General features: G+C 40.7%; 1 protein-coding gene across 2 annotated transcripts in view; it reads left to right on the forward strand.

Moving 5' to 3' along the window:
• The window catches only part of drp2 (dystrophin related protein 2), a 168,552-nt gene that overhangs the window by 81,160 nt on the left and 66,488 nt on the right, over positions 1 to 20,904 (forward strand). Inside the window, exon 3 of one of the 2 annotated variants that reach the window (XM_086085466.1) lies at positions 4,899 to 5,073. In XM_086085466.1, coding sequence (XP_085941592.1) covers positions 5,027 to 5,073 — 47 coding nt within the window. In that variant the 5' untranslated portion in view covers positions 4,899 to 5,026. Of the gene's footprint in view, positions 1 to 4,891; positions 5,074 to 20,904 lie in introns of those variants that run through there. The other variant, XM_086085467.1, reaches the window with a different exon arrangement.

The raw sequence follows: 20,904 nt of genomic DNA on the forward strand, positions 1-20,904 counted from the left end.
GACTGGAAGTTGACATTTTTTTCCTTTTTTAACTTTATTGATTCACTAAATATATCAATTAAGAGAGCTATGCAAACATTAACTAATTAACATTAATTTTATAACATTAAATTCTGATCCAACGCGAGCTAGCTTTTGGTTTTAAAAACAAAGCAAAACAAAGTTTTCAAAACAACATAGGATTGTCTTTTTCGTATACTTTTGTACTTAAGTACATTTAAGAATTTGTACTTACTTTACTTTCTTTCTTTCTTTTTAACTTAAGTAAAGTAGTCAAATGAGTACAGTGCTTTACTTATAACAGTCTTCCAGTATCCGACCCCCTGTTCTATACATCGAATTAAAAAAATCGATCTCCTCAAACGAGTTAAGACAAGTAAAGTGGACAAATTATTTTTTTTGTCCCTTTTTTTTTTTTTTTACCCCGTTGACTTTCATATTGGAATTCATGAAAAGATATCCGCTGGGGTTGTCATGCATTTATATGTTTCTGCAAAAAGCAATTTGTTTTTAACAAGAAAAGTCGTAATACTATTAGGCCAAAATAATGTTCTCTCCAAATAGGTGAGAATGTTCTCCGTCACATTTACATCTGTGGACAATTTAGAAAACACATGAGAAAGCCCGAGTACCTCGAGGAAACCGGCGCGATCCAAGATCCAAAACCAAAACTTTCAGGCAGAATCTCCCAATTCTTACTTAATGACGCTATTAGCTGCCAACTGAGCTCGATGTACTTATTCCATCTCCCTGTTTTGTCTCCAAGAGTATTGTTGTCATGTGAAGGGAATCTCTGCTGCTTTTCTGTAAGTGACGCATTTCGCACGCATGGCTGAGCAACGCCACATCCAATCACGCTTATAAATAATAAAGCACGTATTCAGCTTGACTCACATTGGCAAGACCAGACCCACTTTGGGTTGGTACATGCCCGCATGAAGCATGTCTACGAGATGTGGCACTGATATACAGTACAAGGATTTTTTGCGGATCGTTGACCACAATTTGACTGCTTTGAATGTTTTTCTTCTTCTTCTTCTCCAATACAGAGAAGAGCACAATTAACTCAATATGTCTTAAGTAAAAGTAAAAAAGTAATCCTCTAAATAATTACAATGACATTGTGTGAGGTCATGTGACTGGCTGGCTCTGTTTAAGTGGAATCAAATGTCACGAGGGGTTACATTGGAGTGGCTAACAAGAGTGGCTAGCGGGAGGAGCTAGTAAAAAAATAAATTAAAAAAAAGCAAGTAAAAGCTTGCGAGAGCAAAGCAGAAAGTGAGAAGTGATGAGTAAGGTGAGACAACAGCCATGTAATATAATTAGTGATTACTAGAACTATGATTATATATATATATATATATAAAAACGCTTATGCGATTCAACAACATATTTTTTTACATGCTATTGACAAACAGTTTTATAAACAGTTTTTTTTATTTATTAATAAATTATTAGTTGACCACTAGATGGCGCTAGGGGTCACCGAATGTCCCTTTTAAGTACAACAACAAAGCGCTATATTTCTTGGATTAATGACGTTTACATTCATTTACGGAAATCTTGTATCTCAAGGTACCACTATCAGAGATGGCAAAACCAGGTCCAGAAAGTAAGAACCCTGCCACAGTTTGGCTTTAGCCCCTCGTACTAGCTCGCTAGCTCCTTAGTAGATAAACAAGCACCCGGAGAGCTAGCTAGGGAGCTAGCTAGCTGGTGTTCGATGCTGAAGCCAAACAGTGGCAGGGTTTTTACTTTCTGGACCTGGATTTGCCACCTCTAACCACTACAGTACACTGTATGTTCCTTGTGGGAAATGTAATATTCATTCCATCATATCACATAATTATGTTTTTGATTAGCAACACATTTACGATCCTTTCTAAGCTCTAATGGGAGTAATCATTTGTTGTAAATCACCATTTCCATTCCCCTTCGCCTTTTCTAAACCTTACAATCTGGCCGACTCCACATCGTTTGCGTTTACTCACAAAGCAAACACTCCACGAGGCTTTAAGTGATTGTTTGCCCAGCTAAGTGAGAGCGCGGAGGCAGCGGGTTGTGACTCAAGCATTCAGCCTTCTGCTGATTCATGCGCCCGACCGACTCAGCCGCATTAGAAGGAGCTGTCTGAGGAAGAGAAGGCACGGCAGGAAGTGGGAAGACGGCGAGAGAGACGGCAACCAGACGTTCAACTCTTGATTTACGGCTAATAGAAATCAACGGAATCCAATGGGGTTGAGAGCGAATGGTAGGAGGAGGATGAAGAAAGTGCGAGAGTCGGTTGGTAAGACCAACGCTGGCCTGTTCTCACGCTGGGGTACGCTTTGGTTTCGCTGTTGACACGGCAACTAAAAAAGATAATAGTTTTCTTTAAGTAGGGCGCAGCCTTTCATCTTTATTTGAGCACAAGATAAGTTGGAAGGGACAAATAAGAAATATTGTGTTTTGATGCTCTTCCAGTATACAGAGGAGATTTTTTTTTTAATTGACCCTCTTGTAATCTTAATGCTAATTGTACGTAATTGTCAGGTGTACCCCTAAGTGCTTGATAACAAAATCTGATTTTTAGCAAAAAGATTTAAAAAAACATCTTAGACTGTACAACAACAGACATATTTTGTCAACATAAAAAAAATGTTACAGGAAGAAAATAATTTTTCCAAGAATAAGTTGTACGGTTGTTTTCCTCTGTTTGCCTGGGCTGGGGTCCTCCCCGGGGGCGGCGTCCTTGCGGCACGCTGCTCCTGGTGTGGATGGCGTATTCCTCACTCGGGAACTTGAGTTGTTTCTTGACATGATAAGGTGCTATATAAATAAAGTTGACATGAACTTGAATTATGATGTTAAACTCAAACATTACATAGACAATAAGATCAGGACACTTTCGTTATTAAATACAAACAAAGAAGAATGCCACTTTTTTTTTTTGGTTTTGTGAAATACATTTCATCAAAAGAAAAAGAAGACGTGAAATGTCCTTTAATGCCTTCAACACCGCTCATGTGTACGTGTGTGTTTGTCCTTTCTGTCACCTCCATCAAGGGGATTGCACCTCTTCAAGTTCAGCCTCACAACCTCTCACTCTTAAAAGTGTGCAAAAGAAGACCCTTTATTTATTTATTTTCTCGTTATCTGGGAAAAGCCAATTTCACGCCTATGGGATGTTACAAATCTTGTCATATTAACGCAGTGCGTTGCATGTACTTTGTTGTCTCTGTGCTGCAGACTTTGTTCAAACGTCAAAAGTTTCACTCCTCTGGGATTTATTAGGGAGTTGAAACATCCTCTTTGACATTCACAGATAGGCGCGCTTGGATCTGCTGTGTTTTGCCTAATTCTACAGATGGGGAGGAAACGTAATTAGAAAAACATACCAACACACTTTCATGAAGCGAATGAAGAAAATGTCTTAGATCTGAAGGAAAACTAAACTTTTTTGCTAAGAGTTGATACTGTCTTGACAAAATGGACTAAGGCCCGTCCACAGTTTCAATGTATCCTCACAAGTTTCTTACTGTTCAAGCCGTTGGTTCACATGACGGCGCGGTTTCGGAGCTTGAAACCGACCACTTTTGAAATCGGGCTCCAGAGTGGAAAGATTTCAGTACGCGCCCGTCTGGACATCTTATACAGGATACTCTTCCAGCGATGACGTAACGGCCGCAGCTCGATGACAGATTAATGACGTATGTGATCAATTCTCGCGTGACTGCGTGCGAACCGTCAGTCTGTCAACAGCAATGGCGGATAGCCGTGTCGTAGTCGTTTTGCGCAGCCTCCTTAGCTTGCTTATGCTTTTGTAGCTAAATATTTTGCTTCTTTATTCCCACGTTCAAAAAGTGGTGTTGTACTTGAATCACCCGCCATTTTTTTCGATACATGCAAATCCATGTTTGTCCTGTAGATTGCAATAAAGTTAGAAAAAAAAAGTGTCCGTCTTCTTCGCTGATTCTTCTTCTACGCTTTCCGTTACCTCCCTGTGGCTGCGCTACAGCGCCACTCCAGACTTGGCATATACATTACAGCCGTTAAACGTCCTCAGCGTCTTCTTTTGGACACACGCAAGTCTTGAAATATTTCTGTGTGTACGACATTTGTTTGAGGAACGAAGCCTAACCAACCAACTAACACACCAGCAGACTAATCAATAACCAACTCATCAATTTACCAACCATTCGCTTAATCAACCAATCAACTAACTCACCAATGAACTCTTCAACCAACCAACCAACCAATCAATTGAGCAAAACCACCAAACTAACCAACCAAATTATCAACCAGCCAATTTATTGACACAACCTACCAAAATGGTTGACTGCCTGACCAACCGAATAACCATCAATTGACTCATCAAACAAACAACCAATAGACCAACCAATTAGTTGAACGGTCAACCAATCAACTAACCAGTTGACTAACCAACCGACCGACCACTAATCAATAAACAACAAACCAATTGACCAACCAATCAACCAACTGACTAATAAGCGGACCAACCGTCCAACTAATTGACTAGTCACTTAACCTACGAATCTCACTCATAGAGACTGTCACACTCTCTGAATAAGCAGCCTTTCTAACAATCAATTTTGCCATGAGGCAGGTGAAAGACTGGTCGCTATGCAAATTGATTAGGCACCAGCCACACCTGACGACAACAACAATAACAACAACCCCGTTGTGACCACCCCCAAGGGACCCCCTCAGACTTGTTTAGGGGAACTCCACACCTTAGATGTGAATGTAAAAAAGCCTTTCGAAGAAAAGTTGAAAAATCATCCACAACCAAAAATAGTCCACTTACCTCCATTTAACTTTTGCTAAGGCTGTAATGTATTCCTAACAAGTCTTCTTGTTTTGTTTTGTTTTGTGTCCATATGTTGGCGCATCCTCAGCTCCGGGGCGGCCCTTGTGGCCGGGATGCCACTGCGTGCCGTGCCAGTCGGCAGTGGACGGTGAGGCCCAGGAGGAGGGGGCCGAGTGCAGGCGGCTGAAGGGGTGCAGCCCGCACCAGGCCGGGGACATGAACCTCTGCTGGAACGAGATCAAACGCAAGTCGCACAACATCCGGTAAGTGTCCGCTCGCGTGTCCAAATTGGGGGCTCGTCGGTCTCTATGGCGACAGGAGCGCCGTACGGATGATGAAAGGAGGTTTTGCAAAGGTTTTATCCACTAATTGAGCTGTATCCCCCCAAAAGGGCCTTTTTGATGCTCATTCATTCATTTAAGCTGTGGCATAACTTACATTCGGAGATGGTCTTACTTACACAGTGGTACCTTGATAGAAGTAACTCGACCTACGAATTTTTACAGGTACGAGCTGTTGTTTAGTGTCAGGTTCAGTCAATCCAGAACATTTCATAAACAACAGGGCGTTTCCTAGTTACACAGCCGTTGCTGCTCTAAAGGTGTTGGGGGCACACACCATCACGGATATGAGTCATTGTGCAGATAATAATGTGGATGTGTTTTTCTCGGGCACTGAAAAAGTTTCAACTGTCAAAGTTCAACAGTTCATCCGCAAAATGTTTCAGCCGCTATCTTGTGATACGAGCACAGTTCCTGTTTTCCAGTTGCAAAAGCACAAGTCATGCTTTGCAATACTATAAGAGTAAATATGGGATAACTTATGCACATTTATTCTAACATTTGGCTCATTTTTTTTGACTTGCCAGCAAAAATTTAAGACATGCTAGATGATGGCATTCATTCGACTCACTTGACTTGACGTCAAGCAGCAGTGAACAACTCTTAACAAAAGAGGCTTCAAGCTGTTTATTGCCACTCCAAGTACAAGTTGACTCTCAAGCTAAAACAAAGAGTGTGTGTATTAAATACAACCACAAAACCTTTCCTAGAAGGATGCTAGCATAATGCTAACACATAAAGGAAAAACACCATAGCCATTCAAATAACTTGACTTGAAAAAAATTGTCTGTGTATTAGTTTCTTTACATTCTGCTTAATGATATGATTATTTTTTTGTTATGAAGTAAAAAAAAAATGATAGTCAATTTTTTGTTTAATTAAAAACACATTGAAAACATCGTTTTTTTAGAAGCTGGAACAGATTAATCACATTTGTATTCATTTCAATAGGGAAAAATTATTTCAGATCCTTAACAAGTGCTTTGAGTCACAGGTGTGATCCCGGATTTAATTCAATTCTGGCACCATTGCGAACACAAATGATGAGCAACACATGTAGACAGACGCTAAAACAGTGACATTGGCAGTTGAGCTGTATTGTTGGGGTTGTGCCTGTTGCAAAATCTCGTCCAAGCACACGCTCGTCCCGCAGTGGAGCGCAAGCTAATGACGTGTAGCATCTGCGTATCACGGCCAAATGTGTGTGCGTGTGCTTTCCGTTTACTCCCTGCCGAGTCAGCTTATTCATCATTGATAGCAAACTAATGCCGCCTCTATTGTGTTCATGTTTGCCCGCTGCAAACTATTAGACGCCACTCTCGCTGTCTCTCTAATGCCTGACTGGAGAGCGTCCAGGCTTTGCCGCATCATTTCCGACCCTCCGACTCCACTCCTGGGATCCCGTTCAGACGATTGCACCCCCACCTCCCGCTTTAATGGCTTACTTGACCCCGACGCGTCTAATGCGGAACAGGGAGGATGGCGGGGGCAGGACCGATGTGAAATTGGTTAAGACAGTTTCCCCCGCAGCTTCCGTGTAATTAGATCAGCCAGTAGGAGAGAGCCAGTGGAGGGCTGGGATGAATACAGCGGTGACTTGATGAGGGAGGGAGGGGGCGAGTAAAGGCAGATGCTACTAAATCATCCCGGAGAGAGATGCAGGGGGAAAAGGGAGGTAAGTATAAAGAGTGAGTGGATGAGGAAGTGCCAGGTAACCTTGTGAGGAAAGTGTGTTTTTTATTCAGGACAAGCGCCATAGAATGTGCTTTTGTAATAGCCTCCCCCCCCCCCCCCCCCCCGACGTTGATTGACAGCCGCTTGAGCCTCTGCCACAATAAAAGTCAAGCCTGCTCTCTCGACTTCCTGCACAAAATGTCAAGTACCAACTTAGATGACCAACTTTAAAATATGTATATGGGTCATTTGCATATAATTTGATCACATTTTTTTAAAGATATACTCCACTTAACTTTCTTTTGAAAATAAATTATTTTACTCAATAATTGTTTCTAAGAAAAAAGGGATTTTAAATGATTTGGCCACCGGGAGCAGTATAATACAATTCAATCGAAGAAGAGTTTCACAACTACTGCAGGCCACTCAGTGTGATGCACTCATAATTGTTTTTTGAAGAGGATTTTTTCGTTTTGTTTATTTTTTTTAGAGCAAAAGACTGATCACAAGAATAAAGTCCTTTTTTTTTTTTTTTTTTTTTAAAGAAAATAACCTTAATTACTAGAGCATAAAACTGGCTTTTCTCTTCCTCCCCTTTCCCGAGGAGGAAGAAAATGTTTTAGGCCCCCCCAACGCTGCGACTATAAAATTGTTATAAGTACACCTCTGGATAACATCCTTATTAACTGTAAAAGTAAAAATAAAAACTGAGAAAAATTGAGAATTAAAATATATATATATATATTAAAATAATACAATCATATTTGCTTATTAAACGTCTTTGCCTTGTTAATTTATATGTATTTAAAAATGTCATTAATTTAAATATATAGTTAAAAACCTTTAATATCACAATATCCTACATGACAGACTTTTTCTATCCAAAGAATATATATTTTTGTTCTTGTAACAATATACATTTTCTTGAAAATTTCCCTGGGCCCAAAAATTTTGAGAACCTCTGCTCTAGTCTTTGGTATTCTGCGACTTGGCCTGGAAATCAATTGAATCCCACCTGCTACGAACGCGACTTCCAAAATCGAGTGGGAAAAACGCATGTTTTGCATTATCTTGGGGGGGGGGGGGGTGTTGTCGGCGGGGGGGGGGGGGGGGGACAGGTGGAATTGGCGCATGAAGATAAGAGCGTAGCCGGGAGATACGCAATGTTTATGCATGGCATGCAACTTATCAGTGTGACACAGTGTCACTCTGCTAATTGGACTCTTGGATGATAACAAAAGGTTGGCGGAGTGATCACTTTTTTGATGTTTTATACGGAAAAGAGGCCAACACTGAGCAGCGTACGAGTGACTGTGACAGCACTGGCAACATGTTGCTGTGTGTTTGTGTCTGTGTGTTGCCAAGTGTTATCTTTAGTTTTTATATTTACCTCTACTATAATAATACATCTATGACATGGCAGCAATTAATGTAATGCGTAACGTAAACAGCTGCCTGTCCATTCGCGTTCAATGCAAACGAGGGCTGAACAATTCATTGAATCGATTACAATGTTGTAGAATGCAATTTTAAAATTGCAAATGATGCAATTAGGGAAAAACATGGAAGAATTTTGATTGGCTTTATTAAATATTGTCTATTATTTATTTACTTATATAGTGTATGGATAAATTCAGTGTGCCCAGAAATGTAGTCCACATGTTTACATATGATTGTTTCATGAAATATGAAAAGTTGCAATTTGATGTGATTTGAATGCAACTTGACTTATAACTTACTGACGTATGTTTACGCCACACTCGTTTGGTTAAATGTTCTTCTTAGTGAACACTCAAAAGACTGAAAGTCAAAATATTTTAAAATCTTATTGAATTAAGAGGAATGAATTGTTGTACATATTAATTCATGATTCATATTTACCTTTATTTTAGCTCGTGATGTTTGATGCCCCCCCCCCCCCCCCCCCCCAAGACTATTGCAGACAAGCTACGATGGCGTATTAGGGCCACGTATAAATATATATATATATATATTAGGGGTGTTAAAAAAATAAAAAAATATTTAAAAAAAAGAAAATTTAAAAATCGATTCAGCAATTTTTCGTAATATTACAGCGTGCAATTCTTGAATCGATTCAATATGCGGCCGAATCGATTTTTAAACGTCAATTTTTTAATGGAAATATTCAACTAAATGTCTTCCTTAGGGTTAGGAGTCTCGCATTAAGCATGGAAGAATGTTATATTAATGGAACATTAAGCCTCAATATTTGATTTCAGTGCTGTTCAAACATGAAACAGACTGCAACCTGTTTGTGGGTCAGTTGTAAGCCTGAATTTTCAGATAAATTAATAAATGTTCATACAAATCTTACAGTGTTCATGTACAAGTTTACTGATTAGTATTTTCTAAATTTCAGTAAAAAAACAAATCGCAATAATCAATTTATAGATTCGTATCGGGATTAATCGAATCAAATCGCGACCTATGAATCGTGATATGAATGGAATCGCCAGGTACTAGGCAATTCACACCCCTAATATATGTACGTTTTTAGAGGGCGATATTCCGAGAATTTGTGACTTTATGGTGTGGTTTAAGTGGCAAATTTATGAGATTTTTTTTTTCTTGGAATATAGCCCCCGCCCTCTAAAAATATATATTTATATCGGTCCTAATACGCCATCGTAGACAACAGCCGACATCCAGCAATTACTAACTCACAAAATTCCCGATAGCCACCCCGCCCTTGCTTGGAATCGGTATTTGCCTATTCATAATTTTAAGGTAAGCCTATCCTATAAAACCAAACTATTTATATATTATTGTAACAGAGATACATTTTTTGCTTGCGTTTGTTAAAAAAAAAAAAAAAACTTGGCAAGAGGATCTTAAAAAATATCGCAATATTGAGGGGCAAAAAAAATCACAAATGAAATTATTTTTCAAAATCGTTCATGCAAACTGAATCAGCCCATTCACGTACACACTTCATGAAATCAAATCCAAATCGCTTGCATTGTGACATCATCGTGTCCTGCAGCTGAAAACAGATTGCAGAGTTGCGCTGCTTTGTGTTCCATTGACGGCCATGTTGACGCGCGCCTTTGGTGTCACATGTTGAACCGCCCACCGCGCGCGCACCGCAGGGAAATGCCCACGCGGATCGGGCGCGAGGGCGGCCGCGTGCATGCGAGGAATGATTTTTGCGGACAGTTGACCACCCACAGCTGACGTCCGTCTGAGTCACGAGGCGACACTTCAGGCCCGCTTTTCGTCACCGTCTCCGCAGTCTGCTGCTTATTTGAAAGTCGCTATTGTGGCTTGGATCCTGCCTTCCTTTCTTCCTCTGGTCATGGTTCACATTTATTTTTATTTTTTTTAAAAAGGGCCCTTAGGGGCTTGGGTGGCCCATTTTCTCAGCGTCATCTCTGGGCAAGCTCCTGTGTTGTGTCTGCGGGATAAAGTGAGATCCATTTTAGATGTTTGTGTTGCTTCCATTGTTCAAGGTTAGCGGCTAAAAAAAACAAAACAAGAACAGGTGAATACCCGAGAAGGCTTTGTTTGCACTATGGGGAGCCGTCAGTTTCCAAAAATGCAGCTTTTGTCCTATTTAGAGTCGCCCACATGAAATAAACACCTTCCTTAACCAGACTTTTTGGGGGTGGGGGTGGGGGGGGGGTCAGCAGGTACGGATTGTAATTACATTGAATGCTTGCAATAAGTGCATCAAGCCTGCGAGTCATTGACTGATTGATTTTTTCAGGCCTTTACTGCAGCCTCTTTCAGTTCTTTGTTTCTGAGGATTTCTCCTTCCGGTCTTCTCTTCAGGAGGTCAAATGCATGCTCGATTGGGTTAAGGTCAAGTGATTGACTTGGCCGGTCTAAGACCTTCCAATTGACTTTACCACTACGTTAGCATGGGTTAGCATTAAACGACGACATGTTCCGAACGAGGTTATTATAGTTTTGGAATTTTCATTTTAGTTAGTTTTTTATTCGTTTAGAGTTTTGTTTTTTTAATTTAGTTAGTTAATTATTTTTTAGTTTGGTTCTGGTAGTTTTGATTAGTTTTTATTATTTTTAAAATGCTTAGTTTTGGTTTAATTTGTATTGCTTTTAACTCATTCAAACCCCAAAACGTGTAAATACATTTTTAATACTTTGTCTTGCACTCCCAAAAACGTATTTATAAGTTTTTTTGTTTTTTGTTTTGTTTTAATGCTAGAGCATTCTAAAGGCTTTGATACAGCTTCTGACATGAAGAGGTGGCTTAACGCAATGGTAGTTATTACAAAAAACGGCCAGCAGGTGACAGCAGAGTATAAGAGATCAGCCAGTGTGTTTTCAACAGGTTTGTGAATAATGATGAAACTTGCTGCAAAACGGAAACAGATACACATTTAAAAAAAAATCCCTGATTAAAGAAGATAGAATCTTTCTTTTGGTAGGTTCCATATTTTTTATAGCAATTGGACAGAATATTCTGTGGACCTTGCAAAATCAGTCAAAATACAGTAACAGCTGGGAGCGAAGGCGGTTGCTTCAGTGATAATGGCTGAGAGTGAATGAGTTAAGAAGGTGTATTACTTGTATGCAATATTTAATAAATACCATTGTAAAATGAAAAAAAAAATCTGAACCTGACTCTTGATCATGCTTTATTGTTTTCTGGCCCACACACTTGACTTCTAAGACCTCACTTATGGGAAAAAATAAATAAATAAATAATTTTTTAATTATTTTTTTTTAAAAAAAATTCTGGAGAGCTCAGTATTGTTCATTCTGTAATTTTACCGATTTGACATGTCATCATCATTGCTCTCTCTTTATATTTTTTTTGTTAATTTGTATTTTGTAAAATGAGTTTTATTGCCAAGGTTTTGATGCTACATGTGCACATTGTCTTGGAGATGAATAATCGGGAAGATGCGTCCAAGAGTTGGCTCATGGCAGCGAGTCACTCTCATTGACAACGGCAGACAAAACGTTTAGTTGCCGCTCTCCACGCCATGTTTGGAATTGCCTTGTAATTGGCGAAAAAAAAATCATCTTTTTCTTCTCAGCCCGTTTGAGTCGATCCGCTTTCATCGATGTCGAATAACAGGCTTGTGTTCATTCTCGTCAAAACTGATTGCCATGGAAAGTCCTTCCTGTGTGGCAAGGTTGACTAGATGACGAACAGCATGTGTGGCTTTTATTAATACGAGTCCCACGCGCCGTGATTAACAATTTATCTTTGCATGTCGTTTGCTCGTTTTTATATGTCAATTTTTTTTTAGAGTCGTTTTTAGAGCCATCGCCATTCTGCGCCGATGTAAATGTCTGATTATGGATTCCCTTTTTTCAGTTCTGAATTGGGGGGGGGGGGGGGGAAGCACCCTAGTGAGTGTTGTTGTCACTCAGCAAATCTCGGGATGGCGGCGGCGGGAAAACGACGAAAGAGACGCTCAAGGCCAGGCGTCGCTTCCACTCCTGATGCACAACAAAGCAGCATTTCCCAAACTAGCCTTTATCCTCACCAACGTAATCACGTTCTCTATCGTTTGTCACAACGGTTTTACAAATGGAGCTTGCACATGTGGACGCGGGCAAGCGTGGGGCCGCCGCCGCCGCCGCCGCCGCTGCTGCTGTTTTTATACACAATCAAGTCGAGCGTGAAAAAAGGCCAGTCAGCGCTGTTGCGTTGAATGATCTGCAGCCGGCGGACAGTTACAATAATAGCGGCAAAAGCTTTCAGGTTGTGTTCAAACTGCTAGACATGCGAGTCATTCCCAAAATGGGATCCCCATGCAGACCCTCGGGGGTCCGTGAAATGTATTTTGGAGGTTTCCCCAAAAATGATTTGCACTACATTGTCATATGCTATCATAAAAAGCATGTTTTTTGAAATAAATAAATAAAAAATAAATAAAAAGCATGTGACCTTACTCGATTATTAAAATAGTTGTCGATTAATTTGATAATCCATTACTCTTTGATTAATCGTTTGATATTGCCAGCTCTAAACATGTTAAACAGAATTCTTGTAAAATGACAGCTATTTATCCTGACAAAATACGACTCGTAAAGATTACAACCTAGTTGTTAAAAAAAAATAAAAATTATTACACTTGAGAAAAGTTATTTCTCATCGAGGTGCACGTTTTGTTGGATTGGCCATCGCAAATTGTATGCAGTCAATTCCACAAATTGTCATTTTACGAGGCATTCAATCCATCATCAAATCTTTCACGATAACAAATTGTTTATTGTATAATAAAATCAAAACGCATGTGATTACACGTCCAGACCAACAAGCTGGAAGGAGCTAAAAGTTCCCATCCTTCTTTTAGTTCTCCTGCTTGGCCTCAAAATGGAGTCCCTACCAAGAAGTACCAACGTTGATTTTGTCATTGAATTTCCAAATGGCTCGTGAGCTCCCCCACAGCAAGTGGATGCCATTTATTGTTTCACAAGTCTTGCATCATGAACGAGACAATAATACTTTTTGAAAGCGCGCTTATAGAAAAGACTTCTTGATTGTCTCGTGCGAGGGAACGATTTCCGTGAGTTTGAGTGCATTCAACAGTGCGGCGACGGCAGGCCAGAACATGTGATGCGCGGCGACGCAGCACACTCGATATGAATTGATGTTCTGTCATAACGTGTTGCCGTGACACCCCAGTGTTGTTATGGTGTTTGTTTGTTTTTAGATTTAAGAAAGTTTCCAAGAAGAATTCTCAAAATGAGTGTTGATTCTATTATTTTAAGATGAGACCAAAATTCTTTACAATAATATGTTCTGTGCCCCACGAGTCTAAACGCAGCATTCTTTTTTTTAAATTTTTTTTTTATTTTTATTTTTTCTTCTTCTTCTTTTCAAGAGCTCAGTATTGTTCATTCGGAAATGTCATCATCATTGCTCTTTTATTATTTTTTATTTTTATTTATTTATTTATTTTTTGTGTGTGTGTGTGTGTAAACGCAGCGTTCTGATTAATATTGTGTTTGTGAAATATGAATTAATTTGCAAGATGCGTTTTTTATCCATCTCAGTGGGCGGCCATTTTGCCACTTGCTGTTGACTGTAATTTACATTTACTCAGGGCTCAGGTAATAGCTAATCACAGCTCACCAGTTTTCCGAGTTGAGTCATGTGACGTGTGCAAGCTGAGCCATAATTGGTCGTTACAGGAGCCCTGACTGAGCACCATTAGAAAAATTCGGGAAAAAAACGTTTACGCTTGGAGGGGGTGGATTTTGAAGCGTATTGAAAAATGGGAAATGCCAATTTTGGCTATGGAAACAACAAATAAACCGGATACGGATACGCGTCGCATGTTTTGACCGGATATTACGTCACACGTACGTTTGTAGTCACAAAGCAATGGCGGACGATAATGTTTGGGCGGGGGACGGCGAAATCGAAATCTTTTTCCAATTAATTAAAGAAGCAAATATGAATGCGATTTTAGACTGTTTATCAAGAATTACAAAAGCAAACTCATACGACGCATACGTCGCTTCCTGTTTTTCTTCTTCTTTTAAATGACTGGTGAATCCCAGCTCTATGGTGTATAGCGCCACCTACAGGCAACGGGCACAAGTCGCATGTCCGTTTTGCGCATTTCCAATGCTTAAAAAATTCGAAACAATTGGATGGAAATTGTGCCCTGCGATTGGCTGGCAACCAGTACAAGGGTGTACCCCGCCTACTGCCCGAAGCCAGCTGGGATAGGCTCCAGCAACCCCGCGACCCTTGTGAGGACAAGCGGTACAGAAAATGGATGGATGGATGGATGGATGGAAACCTGACTTGTGATGTCATTTTCAATCACTAGCAAGTGGTAAAAATGGCCGCCCTCTTCCTCTTTAATGTGACTTCTCACCTGGACAACAATTGAAATCCCTTTTCAAGAGGCGCAGTGAAAATAAACAAGCTCAATTAGATCATGCGTGCGATAGCTTCTCGATGAACGTCGGTCTTCTTATCGGACTCCTTGGCACTGTTTGCCATTTTTCACAAACTTGTGTTCAGTTGAGTGGAAAGGGAGGCACAGCGAGAGGGGGGGGGGGGGAAAGAGAAGAGCAGAACGGAAAAGGTGGAGCCCTTTAGCCCCGAGGCAACACGGCAGCGAGCTCCTCGCCTAAAACAGCCCCAACTCTGCTGACGTCTCCTGTGCATTAATTAATGATGGACGCGGCGAACGCTAAGCTTCTCGCTGTAATCGCTCCGACTGATTGGGGAGTTGAATTTCTATTTGACAATGTTATTTACTTTTGGACGGGAACTGTCGAGCAAGGTGGGGGTGGCATGCGAGCGTGCTGTGTTAAACTGCATACAAAGGTTGGCCAAGTCACGATACGTTTTGACATTTACCGCTAAAAATGATCAAAAAAAATTCTCCCCCGCAGCGAGCAGCAGCGATGCGCCGATGCCGCGCTTGCGGGCTTATCTCTGCTGGATCCTTCGCACGCTGCTAATCCCGGAAATGAAAAAGGTTGGGATCTTTCATTACGACAATATTATGGCAATATCAAACTGATCTGAACATGTCTTCCCTTGTGATAGCTTTGCAAGATGTTGCTACTGTTGCTGCGTGTTTAGTGACAAAATCAAGTCCCAACGTCAGAATTCTTGTCATTGGTTCATTTGATTTCCGATCAAACCACAACTGGGATGATGTTATCTTGCCATACGCAACACGATTTCATCGCGGGGTGTTCCAGATCCATCCGCAATGGGGTGGATGCCACGGACGTCCGACTTCCGGGTTTCACACATCAGCGTCGTTTCCGGCTGCGTTCCAACACTAGCACCCCCACCGGAATAGTGAAATATTTTTAAAAAAAAAAAGAAAAAGAAAGAAAAACGCGCTTGTGAGGAACGGGAAGTACGGAGCGGTAAACGGCAACACATTACATCAAACACTGCACGCGCTGGGCGCCGCCGCTGTCGTTGCGACAACAACCTGTCAGATGGATCAATAATCTGGCTCAGTCTGAAAAGGCTCAGATTGGATTTGGACACTTGCTAAAAACAGTCTGGACAGTCAGGCCTAAAAATCGGATTGGAGGAGGAATCCGATTTGCCTGCAGTCTGGACGTGGCCTTCGGTTTCCGTCCTGATGTTACTTCACAAATTCGCTAACACGCTTACTAGCATGCTAACATAAATTCATTTTCGCTCTGATGTTACTTCACAAATTCACTAACACACTTACTAGCATGGCTAACGTAAATATCATTTCCGCCCTGATGTTACTTCACAAATTCGCTAACACGCTTACTAGCATGGCTAACATAAATTCATTTACGCCCTGATGTTACTTCACAAATTCGCTAACACGCTTACGAGCATGGCTAACGTAAATTCATTTCCGCCCTGATGTTACTTCACAAATTCGCTAACACGCTTACTAGCATGGCTAACGTGAATTCATTTCCGCCCTGATGTTACTTCACAAATTCGCTAACACGCTTACTAGCATGGCTAACGTGAATTCATTTCCGCCCTGATGTTACTTCACAAATTCGCTAACACGCTTACTAGCATGGCTAACATAAATTCATTTCCGCCCTGATGTTACTTCACAAATTCGCTAACACGCTTACTAGCATGGCTAACATAAATTCATTTCCGCCCTGATGTTACTTCACAAATTCGCTAACACGCTTACTAGCATGGCTAACTTAAATTAATTTCCGTCTTGATGTTACTTCACAAATTCGCTAACACGCTTACTAGCATGCTAACGTAAATTAATTTCCGCCCTGATGTTACTTCACAAATTCGCTAACACGCTTACTAGCACGCTAACATAAATTCATTTCCGCCTTGATGTTACTTCACAAATTCGCTAACACGCTTACTAGCATGGCTAACATAAATTCATTTACGCCCTGATGTTACTTCACAAAGCAAAGAAGAAGCTACTCATTTGCTGAGAAATGTGTACTTTTATTATTGCGCTACATTTAATTTCGCTAAATTCAACACTGAATGTAGGCAAGTAATTTTGGAGGTGCCTGTTTACTGTAATAACAAACCCCAATATCGCGAGGGTTCACTGTGCTTGTTGATATTTCCTGCTGTCCTCTGAGCCTGTTTAATGAATGATTTCCAAATATGTTGCTGGTGATCTAACTAAGTGGTTGCTGGAAGCTGCACACTCAGAAATGGATTACCCGGCGTGCTAATGCTGTCCAAGCGTGAATGTCGTTGGGCTCGAGTGTTTGTTGAGGAGAAAAAAAAATGATTTACACATCAAACAGCCACTTGCTCATTTCAATGACTGTTAACGCTGCAGCGTGCTTTCGAGCCAGCAGACCATTCACTGTCGTGCTGCAATAATAATAATAATAATAAAAATCATAAAAACAGTGATGTTTTCTCTCCAGCGGCCAGCTGCAGCAACATGATTTGCCCCCCTGTAAGTAGTTACACGTCGCCCGGAGCTCGTGGAGATTGAAAAGATGATGGGACATCAAATCGGCAGATGGCCAGAGAGAGCCGCCCGCGAAATGAGCAACAACTTCCTGTTTGTTTGCGCGTCGAACGATAAACGCGTTGGATTCTTTTGCGCAAACACATTCATGCTATTTACTTTTTGTTGCTGTGTCACAGAAAAATAACAATCGAGAGTGGCGTTCTCCGTAGGGCGCAGACTTCCGCTGAGGACCAATAATCAGAACGGGCTTTGCGCTCCATCGAACTGAATTTTGTTATTATAAAACATGCCTGATGGAGGAAGACAAAAATGTGCTGCACAGTCGACATAAACACGTCACACACCAACAATCAGATGCAACCTCTCGATTGTTCTTGTATTGGGACAAAGGTGAAACATTAGTTTTGGTTTGGGGTCATTCTGACCCAGATGTGTAACCGTACGGAAACATGTTTACACCAGTACAGGGATTTTAGATTACGATTAAGATTCACTGATTGTCACGCCCACTTAAATGGGGTGAAATTTATTCTCCGCGTTGGCAGCGGTGAGGAGCAGCGGCAGCCGCGCTCGGGAATCATACGGTACTTTTCAAGGAATATCTCCCCTCGTGGTTTTAATTAATTGACTTGTTTTTGTCTGCTTTCGGCAGAAAATTTTAAGATAGCTTCAGATAGTTAAAAAAAAAAAAAAAAAAAAAAGAGTTGCTAATACATTTTCAACTATTTCTTGTATTAGGCTACAAAATGAAAACACTGTCAAGGAGCATGGAGAAGACACACGAACCAATAGCATTGCAAACAGCCAATCGGACTATTTCCAGTTGCCGGCCACACAGTGAGGCAATACTGTGCACTAGTTGTCATCTCCTTGCTACTAGTACTACATTTGGAATTGTAAATGGAAAAAAAATTGCGAGATATAATGGCTTAAACGTACTGATGTATGTATTTGCTACCAGAATTTGCTACCTGGTGAGCAGCAACAAAATATTTTTTCAAATTATTATTTGAAATGATTTATAAACTACTAAACTATGGATAACGTGAAATAAATGAGGTAATGTGACAAAGGAACAGCGTAGGGAATGGAAGATGTGCATGAATAATGATAATAAAAGGTAAGGAAATTATATGACGGCTACAACCCTAGTTCTTCTCCTAGTGCACTAGTACACCCTAGTAGACTGACTAGGCCCTAGTCAGTCGAATTTGTGAAGTAACATCACGGCGGAAATGAATTCACGTTAGCCATGCTAGTAAGCGTGTTAGTGAATTTGTGTAGTAACATCAGAGCGAAAATTTATTTATGTTAGCATGCTAGTAAGCGTGTTAGCGAATTTGTGAAGTAACATCAGGGCGGAAATGAATTTATGTTAGCATGCTAGTAAGCGTGTTAGCGAATTTGTGAAGTAACATCACGGCGGAAATGAATTCACGTTAGCCATGCTAGTAAGCGTGTTAGCGAATTTGTGAAGTAACATCAGGGCGGAAATTAATTTAAGTTAGCGTGCTAGTAAGCGTGTTAGCGAATTTGTGAAGTAACATCAGGGCGGAAATGAATTTACGTTAGCCATGCTAGTAAGCGTGTTAGCGAATTTGTGAAGTAACATCAGGGCGGAAATGAATTTATGTTAGCCATGCTAGTAAGCGTGTTAGCGAATTTGTGAAGTAACATCAGGGCGGAAATTAATTTAAGTTAGCCATGCTAGTAAGCGTGTTAGCGAATTTGTGAAGTAACATCAGTGCGGAAATTAATTTATGTTAGCGTGCTAGTAAGCGTGTTAGCGAATTTGTGAAGTAACATCAGGGCGGAAATGAATTTACGTTAGCCATGCTAGTAAGCGTGTTAGCGAATTTGTGAAGTAACATCAGGGCGGAAATGAATTTACGTTAGCCATGCTAGTAAGCGTGTTAGCGAATTTGTGAAGTAACATCAGGGCGGAAATGAATTTACATTAGCATGCTAGTAAGCGTGTTAGCGAATTTGTGAAGTAACATCAGGGCGGAAATGAATTTATGTTAGCCATGCTAGTAAGCGTGTTAGCGAATTTGTGAAGTAACATCAGGGCGGAAATTAATTTAAGTTAGCCATGCTAGTAAGCGTGTTAGCGAATTTGTGAAGTAACATCAGGGCGGAAATGAATTTATGTTAGCGTGCTAGTAAGCGTGTTAGCGAATTTGTGAAGTAACATCAGGGCGGAAACCGAAGGCTACGTTCAGACTGCAGGCAAATCGGATTCCTCCTCCAATCAGATTTTTAGGCCTGACTGTCCAGACTGTTTTTAGCAAGTGTCCAAATCCAATCTGAGCCGTACTAGAGCACTGAGTACTTACTAGCGAGGACAAAGAGCACAGTAGTGAATGGACAATTTAGCACACTCGTAAGATATGGAGTAAATGCTCCAAACCGGTTGCCATGTGATGCTTTTTCATTCCAACGCAGACTCGGTCAGTGCTTTTATTTGTCTCTCTCTGTGGGAGGCGGCTGTAATGGAAGTCCCAGTGATGGACAAATGTGCTATGAGCTCCGCGCGTGTGTGTTTGTGTTGTGCACATTTCCGTATTAGCTTGTGATGGCGCGGGGGTCCGTGTTGTGATTGAGGGTTGAAGCATTTTGATGCCAGGGTTTGCCTGCTGATGGATGACCTTACTCAGAAGCAGCCGTGCCTTTGCTCGTGTGTATGACTCACAAGCTGTTCACACACAGGCTGTGTGTGAACGTGTAGTAGCCGAGCTGCGAAATAGCGGTTTCCCGCCATCTCCTTCTATTGCATCAGTGAGTAAAACAGTAAAACAGTAAGAGCAACAAAAGGCCACAACACACCTGCAAGATGCTTTAAATAGCAATTTGATTCCTGACAATTGCCGCTGCAGGAAATGATCAAATTTCAACTGAATTGGTTGGAAAATTATTTATGGCCAATAATGCAGCTTTGCTCATCTGTCAGTTGACAAATAGTGACAGGATGAGCATTGAAATGCACTTCCACTAGATGGCAGTAGGCACAATTAGAATGCATTCATCAAAGAGTTCCCGCTAATTATGGTATACGTTATTATGATTGTTATTCTCCACACTCCCAGATAATTCTTGCTTCCAAAATTCGTGCCATGCTGGCTGTATATATATCATCTGATTCTGCATGACTTACAGTATTCACACAATTTAACGTTAAATATCAACTTTTTCCTTCATGAATTTTCAATGGGACTGAAATGGAACTTTTTCTACTTACCACTCGACAAGCCCACGGCAAAAAAAATACGACTGATCATCGTTACCAGCTCTCTGATACTGCTCAGTGGCAAAAATTGGTAAAGTGCATTGTCGAGTGACCAGGAGGTCGTGGGGATCGATTCCCGCTTGGAGCTCCTTTAGCGTTAATGTCGTTTTTAATCATTCAGCTGCAATTAATAATTAGTCATTTTCTTATATTTCCATTTACTTTATGAGCATTTCACAAGCATCCCACATGCATTCAGCATTTATTAGCATTCAGCTTTCAGCATTCCCACGCACTTTCTGCATAAATTGCACTTTTTCTCGCTTAATAATGTACATGCAACATAATGAGTTGTACTTTTATTCATTTATGTATTTGCTTCATTGTCGTTCAGTCGAAATAAGTCTTCCCATTAAACCGGCTGAGGACCAATATGATCAACCATAAATAAATAAATAA

Source organism: Leptonotus elevatus, chromosome 9 (genome assembly GCF_054856555.1).
Source record: "Leptonotus elevatus isolate MCC_2025b chromosome 9, RoL_Lele_1.0, whole genome shotgun sequence".
Lineage (NCBI taxonomy): Eukaryota > Metazoa > Chordata > Actinopteri > Syngnathiformes > Syngnathidae > Leptonotus > Leptonotus elevatus.